The sequence below is a fragment of the Dipteris shenzhenensis genome, chromosome 15 (assembly GCF_047967505.1).
Source record: "Dipteris shenzhenensis isolate YYH24624 ecotype China chromosome 15, Dip_SZ_1.0, whole genome shotgun sequence".
Lineage (NCBI taxonomy): Eukaryota > Viridiplantae > Streptophyta > Polypodiopsida > Gleicheniales > Dipteridaceae > Dipteris > Dipteris shenzhenensis.
Window position 1 is genome coordinate 16,575,018 of NC_141610.1, and position 22,992 is coordinate 16,598,009.

Sequence of the window (22,992 nt, forward strand, 5' to 3'; positions counted from 1 at the left end):
GACTTAGCATGAAGTCACGAAGACGAAAACAGACTGTTACTGACTTGGGTACACACGATTCGTCGGCCGAAGGGATTGTATCCTAGTTGGCCCAATAGGAGGGATGGGCCTGGACATTAAAACAAAGATTTGTGTCGAGCCCCCACTCCATGGCCAACTCCTCCAACTGCTACACGATTGGCCCATTCCCATCTCCTCAAACCGCAACACCAATCAAACATACGACCATCGGCTAGTGTGAACCACCGTGCTCGGCCACCATTCTCCAATTCTATTTCCTCATCCATTGGGGGCGGCGACAAGAGGACTGACTGTAGGGTAAGCAGGATAGAAGGTGGGGGGTGTCGGTCCGATGAAGGCACATTTCGAAAGGGAATGTGGCCTCGGATTCTGTACACTGAGGCCTTTCTAAGTCCATCAACGGCTGGGGTCGGCGAAAACACGATCCCAATCTTTGGATCAAAACCCGTTAATCATTGGAATGTGTGCTGGACATTCTGACTGGCTCAATTACGGAGTCCATGGGCTATGTAAAGCCCTAACGAACGTTGATCTAATGGCCTGTGATGAGAGCCTTATTGCTGCTATTAGATTGATTCTACCTTCTTGCTCGCGAAACATGTTGCCCGCAGTGCTAAACAAGCCAATCAAAATCACGACACATGTCGATGGCCCCACCTCATCGCGCTGCAAATCGAACACGCAAACACGTGTTGCCTCTTGTCTGGCATCCTTTGGGGTCGCCGATTGATTCCGGGTGTCGAAAACGTAAAACTGCCTTCCAACATTCTGTATCTCGCAGAATCTCGGAACAGCATGAGCCCTCATCAACACCCACGCACCTCTGTGCAGCCTCCTTTCAAGAGACTCACCAACGCTGATCCCGCGCACTTTCAGTCTTTCCCGGGCTCTCACCGTGGAGATTACAACGGTACAGCCTTCCTCGATGAACCTCGTTTGCTTTCCGCTCAGAATCCTTCCAGTTCCTACTATGGGCAATATGGCACTTGAACCAGCAACAGCTTCTCAGATTACGGTCGCGGATCCCTCGGCCATCGTCTCGTTGGCAATCACAGTCTTCCACGTTCTCTCTATTCTCGATCTTTTCCTGTCGTTCAAGGGCAGCGTTTTATTAGCGATATTGCACACAATAACGCCTATCTTATAAGTAGAAACAAGGGGGTCTTTGAACAGAAGCTGCCTTCCGTATTTGACGGGGCTGGCTTTATGCAGGATCGAGTGGATGGTGTCAGTGGATCTACACGAGCTGGGGTTTCAACTTTAGAGCCCGATGGCTCCACCCCCACACGGTCACGTTGGAAGACCAGACTCTGCAAACATTTCCAGCTTGGGACCTGCATTTATAAACAGGGTTGTGCTTTTGCCCACGGAGACGAAGAGCTTAATACGACCCCTTTTGGAGGACGGGTTAAGGCATCTCCAACAGAAGCCACGCATGTCCAACAAGAGGACGCGGAGCTCGGTACTTATCCAGATCCGCCAGATAATGCAGTTACGACTGTATGGGAATCAGAACTTAGAGGCAGTGATTTTGCCCACAGCACGGAAAGGCATAAGTAGCCCACTGAGAGAGGGGGGAGTATTCCAGCACCAGCGATGGCTGTAGCTTCCAAAGCAAAGGAACTGCCGCTTCCTGGAGCAGTTTCTGGTGCCATGAAGTCTGGTACCATGAAGGCAAACGGCGGTAGGAAAGGAGCTGCAAGTAAGGTTGATAAGTTTAACTGGAGGGAATTTCAAAAAACTAAGCTTTGCAAGTTCTTTATGGAGGGGCAGTGCCCTTATGGAGACAAGTGTAGTTTCCTCGACGGCGAGGAGGACGGGAAATCTGTAAGGGTGAAGCGAGCTACAAAGAGATCAGTGGCTTGGAAGGGGTTGGAGGGGAAATCTGCCAATGACGACAGGAAACCAGTAAAGATGAAGGGAGCAAGTTTGATTGGCGGGTCTTGCAGAAGACCAAACCTTGCAAATTCTTCATTGAAGGGAGTTGCCCTTATAGAGATAGATGTAGCTTTCTTCATGACGACGAGAGGAAATCTATGGAAGACCCACAAAGCGAGGGGCCTCCCCCTTTACAAACTACCTTTAAGGCTTGTCTTTGCCCTCTACGGGTAGAGGGTGAGCCTTGTGAGTTTGGGAGCAAATGTCGTTTTGCCCGTGGAGTTCAAGGTAACTACTGTGAAATATTAGCTGAAGAAGCTTTTGTGTTTGCAGTTAGCAGTTTTCCTTTTGGATCTTCAATGATTCCTAGTTTGTCAAAGGGAATATTTGCAACACCCTTCTATGCGGCAGTTATCTTGCGTAAGCGATAGTCGGATGGTATTACACCGTTCCAAATGTGAAAGTCGTTTGCTGCAATTTTTATGTGCTCTTTCTCCATTAGAGCTGGTGGTATGGTTGCCACCCGCATTCTGCATAGCTCGACAAATCCGTGGTATTTTTTAGAACAAGATTGCCTGAGCTTCCTCATCACATCAATCGTAGCTCCAAATGCAGAAAGCCAGATTTGTGAAGGTTGCATGATACCAAAGCTGATCATCAAGGCCTTTGCAAGTATGGCAATTATCGTTTTATGGATCCAACTTGCTTTCTGCTGGGCTGATTGTTTTGTCTGCTGGGCGGTCAACCCCCAGAAGTTCACTTTATCAATTTTTGAGCTTTCACCTGCCACACATAAGAATCATACCAACAAATACGTTAAGGACCAAAATTGATCCAGTTTGTGGTAAAGCGTCTTGTTCTTCTGCTTGACGTATCCCTACTGCCATTGGGTGAAGATCAGTGTCTCTCACAACTCTTGCTTGCACACTAAATCCATAGGCCTCAAGTCCCGTTATCGCTCTAATAGCGACTGTCGATTCTTATATATGTCATAAGCACTTGAATACTACCACTATGAATCGAAGGTGAAATAGAGGAGGAGGTGGCCAACTTTTGTCAGAATATCTCAAAATGAGTGCAACACCCGTTGAACAGAGGAACGCCAAACTAAACCATCTATTTCACAGAGAAAAATAGAGCTCCGGCGACGCCATCTCTGTATATTGGCTTTTTAAGCCTTTTGAGAGGCAGATACCTCCTACAGTTTTGCATGGCCACTTTCTAAAAAACACAACTTCATAAGGTCTGTTGATATGTCATTAGTAAGGTACGAGCTTTTGGTATAAGCTTTTAGAGGCTGACTCCTTGCTGCTTTACTTATCTGGCTTAGTTATGCCATCCATTTTACTTTATTGCCTATTGAAGTAGTGTATTATATGCATATCTGAAAACTATTGAATCAATAGAGAGGACAAGATGGGTGAAAAATTATGCTAGTTTGGTAACCTTCCAAGTGGCATATTTTCACATACTCCTCTTAGAATCAAGAATTTGGAATGCATCACACTAATATGGTATAAGCTACGGTATTTGTATAGCAAAATCATCTTTGGGCTGACTTGTTTTGCTTAGATATGCTATCTGTGTCTCTTCGTTATTAACTCAGGTCATTTCCTTGGACACATAACACTGTCGGTCCATCTTGATGTAGCTTTTCAATGGTGTCAATTAAGCTACTTTGGCAATGCTCTCCTCTTGTAGTCGCTTTTGTAGAATACTTTTGGTGATTTTTTTGGTTTTCATAATGGATAGTACAGAATTGCAAGAGTATGGCATTGTTTCCAGCAGCAAAGCTCATCTTATAGTGCTGCTTTTGTAGAATACTTTTGGTGATGCTTTTGTCTTTCTTGATGTGTATTACAGAAGTGCAAGGGTATGGGATTGGTTCCAGTGGCAAAGCTCATCACGGTAGTGAAGCGGTGAGTCCTGCAGTTTATTCGAGCTCTTATGAGGTTACTGAGACAACTTTGAGGCCATTTTCAATCCCTGAGGAAAGGTTGGATAGGTTTGCAAGAGGCTATGGTTTAAGGAATGAAGAGAAGTGGGATGTTGGATTTTGTGCAAGAGGACAACCAACCAACTGGGACCAGAGTTATCGGCTGTCCAGGCTGACAAACCCTTGGAGCTCGATGTCAACACTTGATGGGGGACGGTTGAACTCAGCATCAACTTTGAAGGTTTTTCCTAACTTTTTTCCGCATGGGACAGTGATGACAAAACACCATTGGCAATCAGGTTTGCTTGGCCCAAAATCTTTTGGAGTTTCTTAGAATTTGAAAATCATTATTGGCCAGGCAAATTCTTTTCATTTAGCTTTGCTGCATACATGTTCTAATCCAGGCATCTCATTTGGATGTTTTGGTGAAAAGTGCAGAAACAGATTCAATGTGGCGAGTAGATGAAAGGAGGGCTACTATTCATAGAATATTAAAAGTACAAAGACTCTCTCTCTCTCTCTTTCTCTCCCCCAACCCCCCCCCCTCCCCCAACCAACACACACACACACACACACACACTTGCCAGGATCCTCTCCCCCTTCCTCCTCTTTAAATTTTGCGAAGCGGTCCCCATCATCCTACAATGTGATGTTGTAATTCCCAATGATACTTAATCACGTTCTGCAATCTCAAAAGAACATGCATTCTTAAATTAGCTGACCTATTGATGTGGATCCTTTATTGATCCATGATTTGATGTGCCATGAGTTAATAAGGTCAATGACCAGTTGTAATAAGGCATTGGCCATTTATGTGTGTGTGTGTGTGTTTGTGTGGATCTACCCATTAGGTTGCTATGGCCTTGAGCCTAACGTGTGCAACCAGGGACATTGCTAGGTCACGAAGGTTGGTAGTCCATTGGTTCACCATAATAAGGCTAGCCATAGTATGGTTGGCTAGCTGCTGAAATCGATACCCTGTTGTAAGGGTTACGCGAGCTGTCCTTTTTATGGAAGATGCTTCATGACAAGGAGGGTTGGCATGCCAAAGGACATCGCCAACTGTGCTCATGTACCTAACATCGCACCCTGCCCTGTTGTGATGAGTTAGCTCTCTGATTATAGGGCATCTACCAGGTGCACCTAACCAGTAGCCATCTCCCACCGGCAGTTCCACTAAAGCCCTTCAAAGGGAACAGATCCTACATCTTGCTCCAGAAGTCCACCAGAGGGATTTTGCAGATGCAAGATGTACCTAACCCCCGCAAGTCAGCATCTTGTGCAGCAAATATTTGCAGCTCTTGGAGGGCATCAGAAGTACCCCAAAGGACTCATCTCAGGTCTCCCTCTTTGTTGCAGTGGGGCCATTGAAGAAGGGTTCAAGATGTTACTGCAGTGGCGGTGTTCTTTTCGGTATGTGCAGACTTGTTGCCCTTTAGCTCCGTATTTGGAGTTCATTTACTCCATATCCCTTTCTATGTAAATGAACGGCACTTTTGTCTACCCCTTGTGTTCACCAGGCCATTTTGGGTTGTTTGAGTGCTTTTGGGTGAGTTTGAGGTTGGGGAAATACAATTGGTATTAGAGCAGATGTGGAAGGAGTTCCTATTACTATCAAGCCTTCTACTTTCTAAAACAGTCCACTCTCACATATGGGGTGTGAGGCACAAGGGCTATAGGGTGGGTTGCAGAGCTGGGCAAAGCCTCAGCAAAGAGGTCAGCCAGTAGGGTGTTATATAGGCCCCCAAGTGCTGGTCTGGTTGGCAAGTCCACAGACTGGGTCTGCCTGGTGGGCTGAGGGGGGCAATCCTAATCCTAGTCGGCAGAACAGAGGGCTCTCAGCCCTCTATAAAAGGCACCCAGTGTGAGGGATTGTGGATACTTGCAGAAGTGCATTGCAGGCTGCAATACGGCAGTGCATTCTTAGGCACTGGAAGGAGCAGGAGAAGGCAGCAGTCAGTCACTGCCCAGATCCAGCCATCAGAAGTGCACTCCACGCACTAGAAAAGGTGGAGCAAAGGCATCAGCAGAGCACAGGTTCCAGCTGACTTCAACATGTGTGAAGGGCTCAGACAGTAAGCAGACCACAAGAAGTGCAGAAGGGAAGCTGACGGCATTTAGGGCTCCTCAAATAGCCTCTGCAAACCTCTTTGAGAGGCACGCAGCAAAAGGAGAGCAGAAGTGTGGGCAACAGTATGTGGCCTTAGTATTAGCACTAGTGGATAGCATCCTGCTGTCCACATACTGAAGTGTGTGAGTGCAACCTTTGTACCTGTTTTAGGTCCTATCTATTGGATGTTTTTTGATATACCATTATTGGTTATCATATCTGTGTATACTCAGCTCTGAGCGTGGTGTCATGTATGTGCGCACATCCCAAGTAGCATGTAGATTCTAAGGTGTGATCTCGTGGACGATTCTTTTGCTGCTGCATATTCTATCATGGTACCAAAAGCTAGGTTTTGAGCTAGATATACATGATTAAAAATATTCCAACTTGCCTCTGTGTTTCAAAGTGGACATAGAACTGGACCCTCAAGGCTTTGAGGCTCCGTAACCCCATAAGAGTAGGAGGAATGGATCAAGAAATGGACAAACTCTACCTGGCCACCATCGTACTCACCAAAGGAGCCCTTCATTGGTGGGTTTAAATCAAAAGTAGAGTCCGAGAGGCCTTCATCCACCCGTAACCACTTGGGAGGCTGTGACTTAAGCTATGCAAATTCCCCTTGAATACAAGCAGGATGCTTCATTTTGTAAGGGGGAAGCTTGACGAGTTTGTGTCACATTTGTTTACGTAGTTTTTTGCTGAAGGCCAAGGGAGGATATGCGCACGATCAGATCTAGTGGAGGATTGTTGCCTCATATCTAGCAGGACAGGTTGGCAACCTCCCTCCATTTGATGAGTTAGCTCCTTCATTATAGGGAATCTATAGCACTATTCGGAGGTGTGGCCAAGAACCAAACCCTACCATTAGATATACTTGATTGCTTTACATAAACAGATCCTATATCTTGCTGTAGAACCCCATCATAGGGATTTGCAGATGGGAAGTAAACATGAAATTATCCTCGTAACAAATGTTCTTTTCGAGTGTATATACTTTGTGGCCTCTCTGGCCTTCTAGCTTTGTACTTGGAGTTTATTCACTCTATATCGCTTCTTTTTTGGTCTACCTTTTGTATTCATGTGTCAATCTAGGTTGCTCGAGCACTTTTTGGTGTGAGTTTAAGGTCAAGAACGTGTTACTTATAGTGATGTACTTGAGAAATCAAAGATCAAGCACAAGACATGAACATTTGAATATAGTCTTTTGATTTTTTTTGTTTAGCATTGGAGCAAGACTTTTGGTTTCCTATATTTGAAATTTCCATCTCTATGAAATACTCAATTTGCAAGTGAGGTCTATTCGTCAAACCGGTTGGCATAATGAAGCAGGTTTGTTGGTATGTACGAAGTGTGACTAATGAGTGTGTGCTAGGCATTGTCACATTGCATCCCCATGTTGTAAGATGCACCCTTCTCATTGATGTCTTAGGATTCCTTCACTATCCCATGAACATGGAAAACTATCACAAGATAAAAGTAGTTTTTTTTTTTGTGGTTCAAATATGGACCTTCTTTAATAAGGATGCACCTTAGGGGAAAAACCATTATTGCACTCAACAATATATTGAATTCCATTTTCCTACCCCTTGTAAAGCTATGTGAAAGACCATGATGTTGACGAGGATATGATCTTGTCCATTATGAAGAAACAAAAATTAAAACTCTTTGTCCTAAAAAAGAATTTCAAGGCTTCAAATCTCGTTGTAGTAACTTCTTGATTTGATGTTTTGGAATTGCACTAATTTGGCTTGATTTTGCAATTGTAGGTTACCTCTTGGTGATTTTGCTTGATTTGCATTTCAAGATATCAAGGTTAGAGGAAGGTAGGGAATTTGGCGATAGGCAATTGGATGAAATAGTAGGAATCTCTTGAGGTTTCCAATCAATGATAGAGAGTGTGCACCGACAAGTAGAGACATGTTTGTTTAAATGGAGAGGTATTAGGTGGTTGAAAGAGGTGCGGGTTGATGATTTTAGCGATGATTGGGATGGTGGAACACATATGCTCAATTGTGGGCCTTTGGTTTAAAACTTAGGTGATCAAATTAGGATTTATTTAACTAGTCTCTTACCTTGCACAGCGTTAAGGAATTGGTAAAGTTTGCCGCATTCTTAGCCTATCAAGGGAAGGGGCCATGTTTGGTAACATAGAAGAAAATGACACAAAGAAACATGATTATTTTTTCCAATACAAGAATGCTTAATCCTTCCCAAAACCTCTAGTAAAGTAGCTAGGTTATGAGCACTAGTTGAATTATGGAACATAAAGAAAGGGTTGGGGATAAGCCAATGAAATTGAAAACCTAAGAAGTGCAGGGGAAGGTAGAAAATGAAATAAGAATTGAAGTTCTATATCTCGACAAGAGTGCATATAAGCATGGCTTTAAACCAAGCATGCTTTCGGGGTGTTGAAGTCTTGAAACTCTCCCTTATTATCACTCGATGAAATTCCTCATTTCGGAAAGCTTAAATTCTTGAACCTCCCTTTTATTATTACCCAGCTTGCGATTTGCTGAAATTCCTCATTTCTCAAGCTTAAATGTTCGCATTGAGTCCTTTTTAAACTTTAGTCTGACTTGGTGTAACCCTTATGACCTTGTAACCTTTTACAACATTGACCTTTTGTAAGCTAGTAAGGCCCAATCAAAGTGCTCTCATAAAGTTGAATCCAAGTAATTTCCATGTCAAGTTGTTTGAGATTTGTGATATAAAGTGGTTTTTGCATTCATAATCAAAGGATAAAGTATAGCTTCTAAGAGTCTTTAGCTAGGGAAGAAAGCTTTGGTAGTATAAAGGTTTGAAATGTGATCACAACTCCAGTTTCAAGAATTTTCTTTAGTTGCTAAACCAACACGATTTAGTATTTGGTCGAGATCTTTATTCTTATAAGCCCATAGTGGCAACAATTGAGGGCTAATAGGTTGACGGTGCTCATCACAATTGATTTAGTGGTAGATAGAACAAAGGTAGGACGAGAGCTTTATTGAGCACCTATTGTCAATCCATGTGAGTGATAAGCTCTACTAGAGTCTAGGGTTTTATTTTTATTTGAGAGGTAGGATGGGAGGTGTCACATGGTGTTTCAAAGAGCTCATCCTTTAAGTGGGTTTCACGTGTCCATTTTTCGCCACGTGGCCTCTTACTATTTTGGTTCTCTCTCTCTCTCTCTCTCTCTCTCTCTCTAAGTTTGCAAATGATTCGAACTTTCCTGTACACGGGCTTTCATCACAGGTGTTGCAAATTAATCATTCATTCATCTTGACAATTGTTTTCCTTTGATAGAACCAATTGAAGGTAGTGCTCACGAGTACTTGTCCTCACTTGTTTTCCAAGCATGTATATCATAGATTACACCATCTAAATCAATCTAAAGTTCATTTTTTACAATTCATAGAGATCTTTGGGAGGAACGACATTCCTTTACATAGTCTTTTAAGGACACATTCTTCTACTTTTATTCAAGGGCCTTGAAGAAAGGTTTTAAGAACTTCAAAGAATAGCTTACATTAGTTCTTTTTTCGTTCATTTTTAAGTTTTTTCAAAATCATAAGCTCTACCTCCAATACTTCCTCTTCCTCTTAAAGGTTTGATTGAAATGCTTCTTTGGCACGGTCATTTAGAAAAACACACATAACACTTGGTGGCAAGTATATATCTTAAATATTATATACATGAAGACCACATATTTTTATACAATTGTTTGCCTTCCATATGTAAAAATACCGGCTCACAACCCTATCATCACATGACTGAAACGAGGAGATAGCACGAGTGGATAAGTGCTGGCTACACCACCACACCACATCATGTGCATCCTTGAAGCGATCGGCACTGTGACACAACTGGTATCGACGCAAAGCACGCTTCACGCAAGCACCTACACCATCGTGCTCTCCCTTACTGCGCCCTATCTCAAAGTATCTCCATGTGCTAGTTTAAAACATTTTTGAATGCCTACTAGCTTCTTTCTCTTTCTTTGTTGAACCTTCTTTCAAAAGCTTTGCCTAGACTTCTTGCTTGAGCCACTCCTTGATTGTGTTAGTCACGACGTCCAAGGATAACTTTTAAGTTAATTTGGGGTCTATGAATTTCATAGCAGATCCACTCCTTAATTATAACCCCTCTTTAAGCATGGTCTTTAGTGCTGTTCATTATTCTTGGGGTTCCAACAAATATCATATTCAATATCAATGGTCAAAGGCTTACATATAGTAAAGCAAAAATAAAAGCAAATACTTGCTTTATCTTAAGTCAATTCCAAACTAGTAAGATTAACAAATACTTAATTTAGTAGTCATGCTCATTCTACCTTTATTCTTGTTGAACTAAGAATAAATTGCCTACCTTCTACTATAAACATTGCTGATATGCGAGTTATTAGTTCCTCCCCTCAAATTTATCTTTATCCCCCATCTTATCGTTACCTTCTTCGATAATGTTATAATCCCGAAGATAAATACCTCCTTCTCAATCTTAAGGACCTTATAGTCTCCTAAAAGTTGGTGTTTTCTTTATAACTATTTGCTAGAATACATGTTAATTGCCAAATGTTCTCATCTTAGCAACTTTTGGTCACAAAAGATTTATTTGCCATAATTTCTTCTTAATTTCCCATGAAACGAGGGGACTTTCAATTAGATTTTTTTGAATAGGGAGTCAAAGAGCTTATTATTCCACATTTACACTACATAACCATTCTTGGACAGACTCACTTAATTTAGCTTTCTTCTAGAAGAATTTCCATGCACCTTTGGCACTCTTGGACATAGGATTGGATAGGAAGGGCGGCCAAGAATGCCTTAAAATGCTTGCATCCAAAGTCCTCATTAGTTGGGAAACTTTCTTCTAGACTATGGGCACATGAGCTAAACTCCTTGCTCCAAGAGATGATGTGTGTGTAGTGTGCATTATAGCAATCTTATAAATAGATAGTTTGAGCAATTAAGTATTTGTAGTTCTAGAATACTTGTGAGTCTATAGGCACATGAGCCAAGCTCCGCGCTCCAAGGGATGATGTATGTGTAGTGTGCATTATAGTGATCTTATAAACATATAGTTGAGCAATTAAGTATTTGTGGTTAGAGCTTGCATTCCTTTCATATGAATGAGGCATGCACAACCTTAAAGTTAGACGAGAGGAAAGGTTGATACCGCCTCAGGGGAAAAAAAGAAATATGCCCTAAAACATGTATAGACACCTTTTCTTCAACTCTACTTTCATGTTGTGCACTTGTCCAAAATGAGTGGGGAAAGGGCTTGCATATTAGAATTCACAATTATGAGATTAGCACTCATAGCAAATGCAAGGTTTGCTTTCCCCATATGAACTATGAGGTCCTTGTCTAGTAACACCTACATCACACCAATGTTTAGCTTATTGCAATCCCATTTGGTTCATTGATCTACATTACCAATTTGCCATGTTTCAACTTCTTATGATACAATAAACATTTGGGAAGCTATAAGGTAGTACAATAAACCTTTTTTCTTACCTAAGCTCGATTCCCAATTTATCAATTGAATATGCTCTAAAGTCTAAAGTAACTTTACATCCAAAGTCATGTCCTCAAGTCTAAAAGGCTAATTTTTAATTCGAATGCAATTCAAGGACTTTTGTGGCAAACTACATTAATTTCACTAACACACGTCAGGCATAAGAAAAGTGGCACATTCAAAATCTAAAGTATCTTTACCTCCAAAGTCGTGTCCTTAAGTCTAAAAGACCCATTTTTAATTCGAATGCAATTGAAATGCTTTTGAGGCAAATGACATTAGTTTCACCAACTTATGTAAGTCTAATGAAAAAAAAAGTAATATCACAAACACTTTACAATCATTCAAGTTTTTATATTAATCATGGGCGAAGTGAAAAGCAAGAAGGGAGCACCTCCAATAAGAAAACGGGATGGCCTCCATGTAATAATTTGGATGAGACTTCAATAGGAAACACTGTAAGGACGATTAGAGTGAAGCTTGAGAGCCCGTTGGCGAGTGCAAGTCGTGTCACTTGGTGATTGATGTGTACTACAAGTCATCAAGCTTGGTGGGCCTTGTGCATGTGTTGAGAGTGCTTACCCACTTGCCTTGCCCGTGGGCATGTCGAAGGCTCATGGACAAGAAAGATTGCCGCCCACGGTGGAGATTCAATAAATGCATGGGCGGTGGCCATAGTGTGTAAAGTCCTGAGCCTCCTTGATAGGATGTTGGATCCCCAAACAAACAAACAAGAGGCTCTAAGGAACTCCCACTCATGTTTTTAAAGCATTGTCCAAGTAGCTGGAATGATTGTAAGGATGCGATCTTCACTCAACAATAGTTATCGATTCCAACAACACACAATCTGAGATGTTGTTGCTTTCAATTGCTATGGTGAGCATCTTCGTTGTCAAGATCTAGAAAAGTAGTATGGCATTCTCATTTTCTCCCAAGTTTGTTGTTGGATAGGTGCGGATTTGAGTGCTTCTAATAATACAACACCCTTCCCCTTTATCCAATGGCATATACTCAACCAAGAGCTTTCATCGTGGCTTTAAAATTGGGCCTTCCATTAGATGTGTGCGAGCTTGTACCAACATTTTTGTTTTGTTTTGAGAGCTGTCTTTGCTATGTGAGGCACTTAAAACAACATTCACATCATGTCCACACCTTTAGTTTATCCCAATGTCTTGGCTCTTATTCTTCGGCTTGAATCTATTGCTTTAGCAACCCTTGCTGTATTAATGTGCACTTGTATGAAACAAGTTTTCTTGGAGATTCTCTTTGAACACCCACCTCAAAGTGCCTTGGTTTTCTTCTTCGGCTTGACTCTGTTGCTTTTAGCAACCCTTGTTGCATTAATGTGTATTTGTATGAAATATGTTTTCTTGGAGATTCTCTTTGAACACCCACCTCAATTCCATTTCCTAACAAGTTGTGTAACTGTTTGACAAGCACTAACAAAGTGTATGGCCATTGAGTGTACCCTCCACCTAAACGTTGTACTTGAAAGATCTTAGGTGTTGCCAGCCTAAAGCTACTATTATTCTAGCAATTATTGCACTTGGTTTTCTTACACCCTCACTTGTTTGATATTTTTCCATTTCAATTGTGATGCCTTGAGTAGGTTCAAGATAAATCAATTCCTCTTAGGGAAACTCTCATTAGCCTACATGCTCTCATGTATTAGAACTGCTAAACAAATTGTGCATTGGTATGCTTATACCATACGTGTATGTGTGTGATGGTCATGAAACTTTGTACGGACCTTGGTTTGAGGTAGTCTATAAATATTCATAAAGCTTCTTATGGTTTTGACATAGTTTCTATGATGGGCCATGTGTATGTGATCCTTTTGGACCATGCTTCTAGAGTTGTGCCTCGTGTAAAAAGAGACGGGGCACCTTGCCAGAGCCTACCCTCATATTTTAGATTGTGTCTCTCCGCCTACCTATATCCTTGGCCAAGATAACATTGTGAGAGGCAAGAGGATAGATCTCCTTGTAGCACAAATAGATCCGTTGGTTGAGCCATTCGAGGGGGTTCGTCATGTGGACTGGAAGAATTGTGACAAGAGAGCGACACTAAACCAAAGACATCCTGCATGTTGACGATAACGAGAAAGCATGATGCCCCCACCATCCAGGAGCAGCAAGCCAAGAGGCCCCCCTCAAGATGATGTCTAACACTTAAGGGAGAGGTCTTCTATGGTCTTTTGATATATCATCTCCCTGCTAGGACATGATTCCCAACCACATGCAGGAGAGGAGGTCACCCCCCTTGTCCTGCCTACTACCACCATCCCTTTCGCATGCCTACCCCGCCTCTAAACGCCCTCCCTCTCTAACTTTTACCCCCAGTTGACCTACCGCTCTTTTCTTTTTCTCCCCCCTCCCTCCCCCACCTGTTCCCCTACCACCTCTCGTTTCCCCTTCAACACAATTGGTGAACCCTTGTGTGAACATCTTATGGATACACCTAGGCCAATAATGAATGGGTAAGGAGTAGGAATACGACAAGTAGAGGAGTCAAGGACTAGTGTGTGGGTGAAGTGCAAGGCATAGTGGGAGATGATTCTTTCTCACAAGTCAACATGGTCTTCACTGCACAAAATCCAAGGCAACCATTGCACTAGATGACAAGGGAGAGAGTGCATGTTGCTATAGTTGAGAGATTCAACAGGCATCAGAGACAGGTTGCGGCACCAGAGTATGCAAGCATAAGAGAGCCACGAGATGTACTGATACAAAATCTAAGAGTCATAAGTAGAGATCATATAGGATCCACAAGTCAGAAGTGTCAAAGCAATTTGGGATACCGTGCAATGGCACCTACCCTTCCGATGGATAGATGCGAATGATTGTAATGTAAAGTAGCACCCACCCGCATTGGGATACAATGTAATGGCATTTGACCTTCCAATGCGTTAGGTGCTAATGATAGTAAATGTAGATGGGTAGTACCCCACCCCACATTTTAGAGTGTCTTGTATATAAAGTCCAAGGAGTTAAGGTCATCTTGTTGCTAGAAATACTCATGTGCATAGAGTGCAACCTAATTGTGCTTTGTATTTTGACTATCAATTTGGCAAAGTAATGCAAGAATATTAATCCCAATTCATTATCTACTTGTGAGGAGGCAAACCATCATTTGTCCATATGAAAACAACACTATCCCCAAGCAAAGGGCAAAGCACAACATGATAAATTGGAGTAATGTGCAAAGAAAAAGCTGAGGACAAAGTACAATGAGATGAACCAAAGCACCGGTAAGCAAGACCACATCAACATTTGGTGATCCTACTGGAAAATGAACTGGTTCTTTTAGGAGAAGCCAATGATGGGAACAGTCTAAACCAACTCGTATTAAATGTCAAAAATAGCAAATGCAAGGATGTCACACTGATAAAGATATCAACAATAAGAGATGAGTGGATAGCCATAAGTGAAGCTCAAGTAGGAGGACTCTAAACAATGACCAAAGAAGATACCCAAAGTGAAGAAAGTGAGCAATTCACCAAAGAAGACATGAAACAGAGGGAGAAAGAAGGCAAGGACCAAGAGAGTCAATAACCCCCACCTCTAGTAGGGGATTTGAACAAGTCTTTGGAATGAATGGAGAAGTTGATCCTCACACCTATCACAACGGTGGAAACCAAGTCCAATAGTACAAGCAATGATGGGCATGTTTGGGCCAACTATACAATTTGCCAAGGACTCTCCCTAGAGAAATTACACTCAAGAAAAACCCCAACAAAAAAAGGTGCTATTCTAAGAAGTGGAAATGAAGCAAAGCTGAAGATGAATTGGTGATTTAAAAAGACATGAAGGTCAAGACAAAGGAGTTGAAAAAGCTTTTGAAGGATATGGGAATTAGAGGCACCCCAAAAAGGAAAGTATAGTTCCATAAGTGTAAGGATTATGTCCATACAATGAATGAGTGTCGGTCGAGAAATTCTTGCAACATTTTTGCGATCACTCAATCCACATGATTGAAGAGTTCTTGTTCATCAGCACAAAAGGACCACTGGCATCCATCAAGTGCGGTGTCCCCATCAAGTGAACAGAGAACCCAGAAGGCCCTACCAAGGGGATAGACCAAAGAGCACAAACATGGCATGCTACTTTTGTGGTAAAGAGGCACACCAAAAGAGAGAATGCTAGTGGTGGAAGAAATGACCTGAGATACTACAAAAAGCATGCAACTAAGATGATTGTGCATTGACAATGGGAATGGTGCTAACAGAGTTGATACCAAAGTGGTAACAAGATCATAAGAATCACCCCATAGGAGTCCTAGAAATCTGAATGAGCCTGGGATTTGTTGAAAGGAAGATAAGAAAATGGCCAAGGAAATCATCCATAACCTTAAACAAAAAGACCCCTTCATCGAGGTCGGGTCGGTAAGTGACAAATTGCCAACTGAAGGAATAAAGAATGAGAACAAATCAAGGAATGAAGACAGAGCAAGAGAATCAGTAGCACAGAACCAAATCAACATAGCCTAGGAGAAATTCGAGGAATTAAATATGATGATTTCCATTGACCAACTATTGCATCAAATCATCCACAATTTTGTTGTACCATGCCCTTGGCGATTGCTTCAAGCCATATAAAGTGCTTTATTTATTTTTTATTCCATTTTTTCTTTTCCTTCTACATCAAAACTTGGTGGTTACTACATGTAAACTTGTTCCCATAAGTCTCCATTGAGTGACATCATTTGCTAAACATGCAAGTCCAAAGTGCATGCATAATGATAATAATCTAATCATCTTCATTTTGATTACAAGTGTAAAAATTTTAGCAAATCTACCATCTTCATCTTGATGATAAACTTCATGCCTTACATATTTCTCATTGTGTCATTTAGATTCAATTTACATTTGCAACCATGTTTTGTCTAAAGAAAGATCCATAACATCCCATGACTTTTCTTCATAATGCCTTTAGATTTGTCCTCCATAGACTAAATCCCAATGTTTTGGACGGGTTGCTTGTTAAAAAGAGTTAGTTCTTTGACATTTTTTAGGAACCGACATGGATCTTTTATTATGTGTTGTGCTTCTTTCACTAGCTTTCTCGCAATCTTGTTTGTGGTTTACATATTGATGCAAGCTGATCAACTTTTCTCCATAGAGTAGCATTTGTTGACTTTGATGTCTTTGTATAGACTTACACCTAAGGTTTCTTGATCTTCATACATCTACATCAATGATTCCCCTATTTGTTTAACTACATGCTAATTGTTTAATTTAGTATTTTGATTTTCTTTTAGAACATCTCTTATGTGGGATCATGACCATGGCATATACTTTATTTGGGATTATCAGAAAATAACATCATTCGTAAGACCTCTTCTTTATTGTTGAATTATATAGCTTTACGTCTTCGTCTAATTTGTGTATCCAAAAAATCTATATTTTTTACTAAGCAAACTTGCTCCTTTTGCCCTTTTGAGTATGAACATATGCTATTGAACCAAATAATCAAAGATGTCTCAGTATTGGCTTGACTTCCATCCATTCCTCTAGTGTCATGTCTTTGAGTGCATGGGTTGGTGAGTGATTAATCAAAGATATATTGTGATATTTAATCTCTACCTAAAAAGATTTTCCAAACCACTTATTTTCCCCATATACCTTAGCCACTCTCACAAATTATCCAAATTTTCATTTCTACAAGAGAATTCAATCCTAGAGTTTTTGTATTAATATTCCTTATGATGCAATTGCTCTTGCGACACTCTACAAACTCCTATGACAAATACTCTTAGCAATTGTCACTTACAATCATCATTTCTTAGATATCTCATCTTACTTCCTAGTTGAGTTTTTGCCATTGTCTTTAAAGGCTTGAACATTTCAAAGGTGCACACATCCTTTATAGAATGCCCTTTTATTGATCTATGATAGATCATGCACCATCTTATCTCCTCCATCAACTGTATTGATTGGAAATTCAAGTGTTTGAACCTTTTATGCCACAAATTTTGCTCATTGTGAGAAATTGTTCATATTTCCCTACTAATTTTTGCATTATTGCTAGCCTATACACTGTACAATGTTTATTGTTAAAGTATGGGTCATAAGGTTGGTCATCATCCATGTATATTGGTGGGACATATGTTTATATGTTATAATGGGTAGATGGATAGGAGTATAGAGATGTTGCTGCATGAGAATGTAAAGAAATCTGTGTGACATCATAGTTATGAGGAATCATAAATAAGTAGTTGACAATGCTAGATATGTGAATTTGTAGACATCCATAAATTGTGGAATATTTGATGACATGCTACATGGCATGAGTAAGAGCAATCAATGGAATGGAGGATCATCTCCTGGTTGGGCAAGGCCAAAATGAACATTTGCATGTGAGAATGTGCAATGGAACATGCTATGGTGAGTTTGGTTGATGGTGCAATGCATGTGATAGGTTGGGCCAAGACATGGACCCAAAGAGTAGACGACAGAATGGGAGAACTTCAAGTACATGCAAAAGGGATTTGGGCTATGATGGCCAAGACTCAAATCTCGAGTAGTGAACTTATAGTGAATTTTATTCATTATGATATCTTTGACATCTTCAACAGGTAGTTTGATATCTCTAATGTCTTTAATAGCTAATGTCATCACCAAGGTATTTACTTTGGGGTTTAATGGATTGATTTTTTTAAAGATCATGTCACAAATGCTTTTAATCTACATGTCAAAATTTTATATCAGCCAAGCACACTAATTATGCCTTTCAACACATAGTTCATTTTCTAATAGAATTGGCATCTTCAAAAACTACAATGTTCGTGGCACATTTGGTGATAGCTCTTTTGCTTGAGTTATTTGCTATCAATGCATTTTGACTTTGATATCTATAAATGGTCAATACAAAAATAAGTGCCATGCATGCTCTTGTACACCTTGCTTTTATTGAGCTAGAACACATGATCATATTACTTCTTTGTCTTGAACTAATGCTCATTACCTTAGGCTTTGATTGCCAATATGACCTTCCTTTCCATAGTTATAGTAGATCACCTTTACCTTGTGATGTGATATGATTCTTGTTAAGTCAATGCACAATCGGGTGTAGCTAATCACATAACTATTTTAGGGATACTTTTGCAAACGCGATGCGACATGCTAGTCAATGATATTTTGAAATTTGGGAAGAATTGCTCTCTTGCCAGAATTGCCATACTAGCATAGTAATGAGATGCAATATGTCAAAACTTACTATTCAGAACACCACAGAGCTCGACACATGTCACTACACAAACAGTTCTTTTCTTCTTCATGTAGTCTCTGTGTTGCATCTTTGTGCATCAAACTGCCTACAGTCTACCTATAGTGCTGCATCTTTGTGCATCAAATTGCCTATAGTCTGTCCTAGCATCTACCCTTGCAGCTTGCCACTTGTCATCTATCTGCAGCTTGCCATGTGTTATCTACATGCAGCTTTGCTACATTGATCTAGATTCATGACCACAATAGTGAGGTTGGCTTGGTGCGACCACTATGCTAGTTCTTGGAGGTATTTTAGTGGTGGATGTAGCTACCCCTAAGTACATTAAAAAATATGTATTTATGTTAATTGGATGTGTCACATGGGACCCACGTTGGAGTCCCATAATTGTTCATATATTTCACATCAAGGGGTCCCCTTTCTTAATTTATGTTATTTTAGCATGCCATTAGGCAAGTCTAAAACCAACCCACTATTGTTGTAATAATATAATGAGAATGTAAACTCACATTTGACCACCTTGCAGTAGCCAATGGATCATGGCACCAAGGGAAGGTGTTGAGATATGGTGCCATGAGCACATAGATTAAAGGCTAAGGTATGGTATAGGAAAGAATCAAAGTAGCCACCCTAGGATGTGGACTACAAGATGTGGAGATGTGGATCAAGGATATCCATAAGGAGAGATGTGGATCAGAGGATCCCACAGATGTTGACTATTCAAAGGGCAATCTCTATATAAGAGGCCAATCATGTATTGTTGAGTATAAGAGAGAAATGCACATTCACTCAAGATTCTATTTATGAGTCCAAGCTAATTTATCTTGGAACCTAATTGACTTGAGGTAGATGTCATGAGCACTCTCTTTATCATGTTTCCACATAGGTTCCATCCACCTTAGACCGCTCCATAGATCCTTAGGCATGCATGTTTTCTCATGGTATTAGAGCTTAGGTCTAGTATCCTAGATTAGTTATATGCATGACTTAGGACTCTCAGTTCTCCTAGGTTAGTTTTTAGTTTTAGATCGAGAGTTTCTCTTGAGTGATCTTCACTTCCGTTGAAAGACATTTCCGTTCATTTCGCCTTGAGAAAATTTTTGTTCATCTCTTAGATATTTCTGTCATTCCTTTGAGAGTGAGTTGTTCGAGTGTTTCTTTGTAAGGATTCATGCGAGAGAGATTTCTTCTAATGAAAGAAAGAAATATCATTGAAATATTTCGCCTTGAGAGTTCAGTCTATTTAGTATTGAAAGAAAGAGATAGTTGTTTTATCCTTAGAAAGCGATTCCTCTGAGAACTTGGTTTGAGTTTGTGATCATACACTCTAAGAGGTCTCTACATATATATATAGAGAGAGAGAGCTTAAAGCTCTTGTGTTGGATAAAGATGCCCACCGGAAGGCAATACAAGCCTTGCCTCCTAAGGCAAGCTTCAGCAAAGGTAGTACCACAGTGAGACGGCTGACCAGCACACATGCTGAAGTGCTTCAATGAGCCATTCTACTGACAAGCGGCTCCAAACGCTCTTGCTCCTCCAAGCTCCTTCAAGCTTAATGACTCCTGTACTACCGCAGCCTACAATGCTCATGACGCCTATCTACTAGCACGACCCTCTCCAGCGACGCGTTCCATAGCTCCAAGCACAAGCACATGGGTCCCTCCGACAATACATGTCAATAGAATTAGATATCCCAAACAAGTGCAATGTGGCCTCAAATGCTTCAAAACACAAATAGGCCAAAGGGCATGTTATTTAGTTTTATGCTATGTATAATGAAATGCAATGACCTTTGGCATACTTATGAGCAATATAGCAAATAAGTGCATGGAAAAAGAAACAATTCAAAATTGTAAATAGTGTTGGATTTTTAAAAAGGTATTTGCACATGCACAAATTGCATATTTTCCACTTCTTCCAGTTTAGGGTGAATCTAGATACCAAGATCAACAATATCAATGTTTTAGAATCACCATGCAGTAGTCCCACTAGTTCGGGCTCCAAATTTTCAATCCATTTTCGTTTTCAACAAATCAAAAAAAAGTTATGGAGCGTGCCCTCAAATGGGTGTGCATCACTTTAGCACAACATTGGAGGCTCGTTAACATACTTAACATTCTCATTTAGGTGTGTCCTTGGGTTGAGGAGAAGCTCACGTAGTGTACTTTTGAATGATTACTTGGTTGCATGTATGTACAGAATAAAAATTTGATGTCTTTGAATAAATTGCTATATCCCATACTCTTCAAGATGCATGCTTCACATGTAACATAGCTCTTGTAATGCTTTAACGGTAATTGTAACTCCATAATTTTTTGGTCTCATGTTCAAATTTGGAATGTGTACTACAACTTGAAGACAAATTTTGCCAAATTCCATTGAGCAATGCATAAGTTATGAGTCATGCAAGATACTTATATACATAAAATTTCTTGAACCTCACAAAAAATGGCTACACCCAAGCAAACAATGACCCATCAAGGAGGCCATTTTATCGAAAATCACATTCTTTATAACAAAAATAAAATCCCATTTTTTTCAAAGGATTCTTGAAAATATTAATGGGACAAACTCTCAGATGATGCGAGTTGAAGACATTGCAAAAGAATTGGCATTGCATGTAACTAATGATGATGATCATGCCCTTCAATGTAACAAAATCGACATAAAAAACATAGTAGAACAAATCTATGTTTGGGTCATAGAAACATGTGTTGGAGGCTAAGAAAAACTACATGCAATAGAATGGAGTTGTCAAAAAGACAATAGCAACTTTTACCAAGGAACAAGAACAAAATCAAGCTCACATTAATAAGCTTAGATTAGAAATAACTTCTTTGAAAGTAGCTTTGAATAGGTTTGGAGCACTTCTTATTAGAATGCAACGAGATCTAGAACAAAATAATATGAGACTTTATTCATTAAAAAGTTTGGACATTTGATTTTTGAAGAAAATTGGTATTGAACATTCTATAATAAATGTGTTTTAAACAATCTATATAATATACATAATTGTTTATTTAATTCTTTATGTGTGTTAACACTTTATTCGATAAAAATACTTTCACATTCTTCATCAATTAATTTTTAGATTTATCTACGAATGTAGGTGAAAGAAATATAACAATATGTTTAGAACATCCTCCAAATAGAGTTTCATCTAACACATGTAACATTCAAATTCGAAAGAGACGAGTTCTAAGTTTGCTATTAATCTTAGAAAAAAGTCGATCCATACATCGAGAGAATGTCAGGAGGAAAACAATCTTGAAAAGGCTTAAGGCAAAGTTTGCCTTGGAAATGAATAGAATCCATTCATTTATGTCTTTGCATGATACTTTGAAGTTCACTAGAAGATATCGATGGTTCCATTCTAGGAAAAGAGTCACGACTCGAGAGGAGAGAAAGAAGAAGAGAATAAGAAGAAAGAAGGAAAGAGACAACCAACAATATTTGTTGGATACTATAATTGCAGCTACACCTTTAACCCTCGTTATAAAGATTTGCGGACAAAGCAAAGATTTTTTTTTTCTCTCAACTATTTTTCTAGTGAACTCTCTTTAGAAGCACCTCCTTGTATTACAGATTTTAGGGGCTCTGGTACTAGCTCTAGAAACTCTAGCACAGTCTCAAGGGGTGCACTACTAAGAAACCCTATGTATCAGGTGCATTCAAGGGGTATTTAAAAAATCCCTCAACTAAAATTTTCCCCCCAATAAAAATACCCCTCTTTACTTATAAACTAACTTATGATTTTTTTCTAAAATTGAATTAAAAAACCCCTCTTGTTATTGTAATCGGCCTATTAAATTTGTTCAAAAAGTTGAATTAAAATACCCCTTCTTTTGAATGCACGAGGTATACTAAAATTTTGTGAGGTGAACCCCCCGAGAGCACAATGAAGCAAAAAACATTTCCAGTCTGCAAGCAAATTTGTACTATCAAACATAAGCAGCTATGTCATATCAGAGGTCAAGCTGATGTGGATGCTCTCGCCAATGGAGAAGACTTAGAAGGGTGAAAGACATTAATCTTAACAATGAGACTAGGATACCAACAGATTGTTGCTTTGCTTTTCTTTACGTAACATTCACCCCAACTATTATCTTTTACAGTTATTTTCTCTTTCTTGTGCTATATGAAACATGACAAAATGCGAATTGGTATGTGCTAAACACAAAATGCTAAGATCCCAAGGAAGAGAAAATCCCTTGGTCTTACAATTTTTTGAGAGTAAGCTTCCACAAACATTGGTTATGTGCTGGATGTGAAGTGTTATGTGCCAAATGCAAAGTGCTATTTGCTAAATTCAAATTGCTATATGTGAT

The 22,992-nt window shown here is 40.0% G+C and overlaps 1 protein-coding gene across 1 annotated transcript; it reads left to right on the plus strand.

Moving 5' to 3' along the window:
* The first annotated feature begins 954 nt into the window (after nucleotides 1-954).
* Nucleotides 955-8,582, plus strand: LOC147893451 (uncharacterized). Its single transcript, XM_087386206.1, has 5 exons — nucleotides 955-1,084; nucleotides 1,234-1,483; nucleotides 3,763-4,134; nucleotides 4,274-4,332; nucleotides 7,712-8,582. The coding sequence occupies exons 1-5, from the start codon at nucleotides 992-994 to the stop codon at nucleotides 7,724-7,726; spliced, it is 789 nt and encodes a 262-aa protein (XP_087242332.1). The 5' UTR covers nucleotides 955-991; the 3' UTR covers nucleotides 7,727-8,582.
* Nucleotides 8,583-22,992: the final 14,410 nt, after the last annotated feature.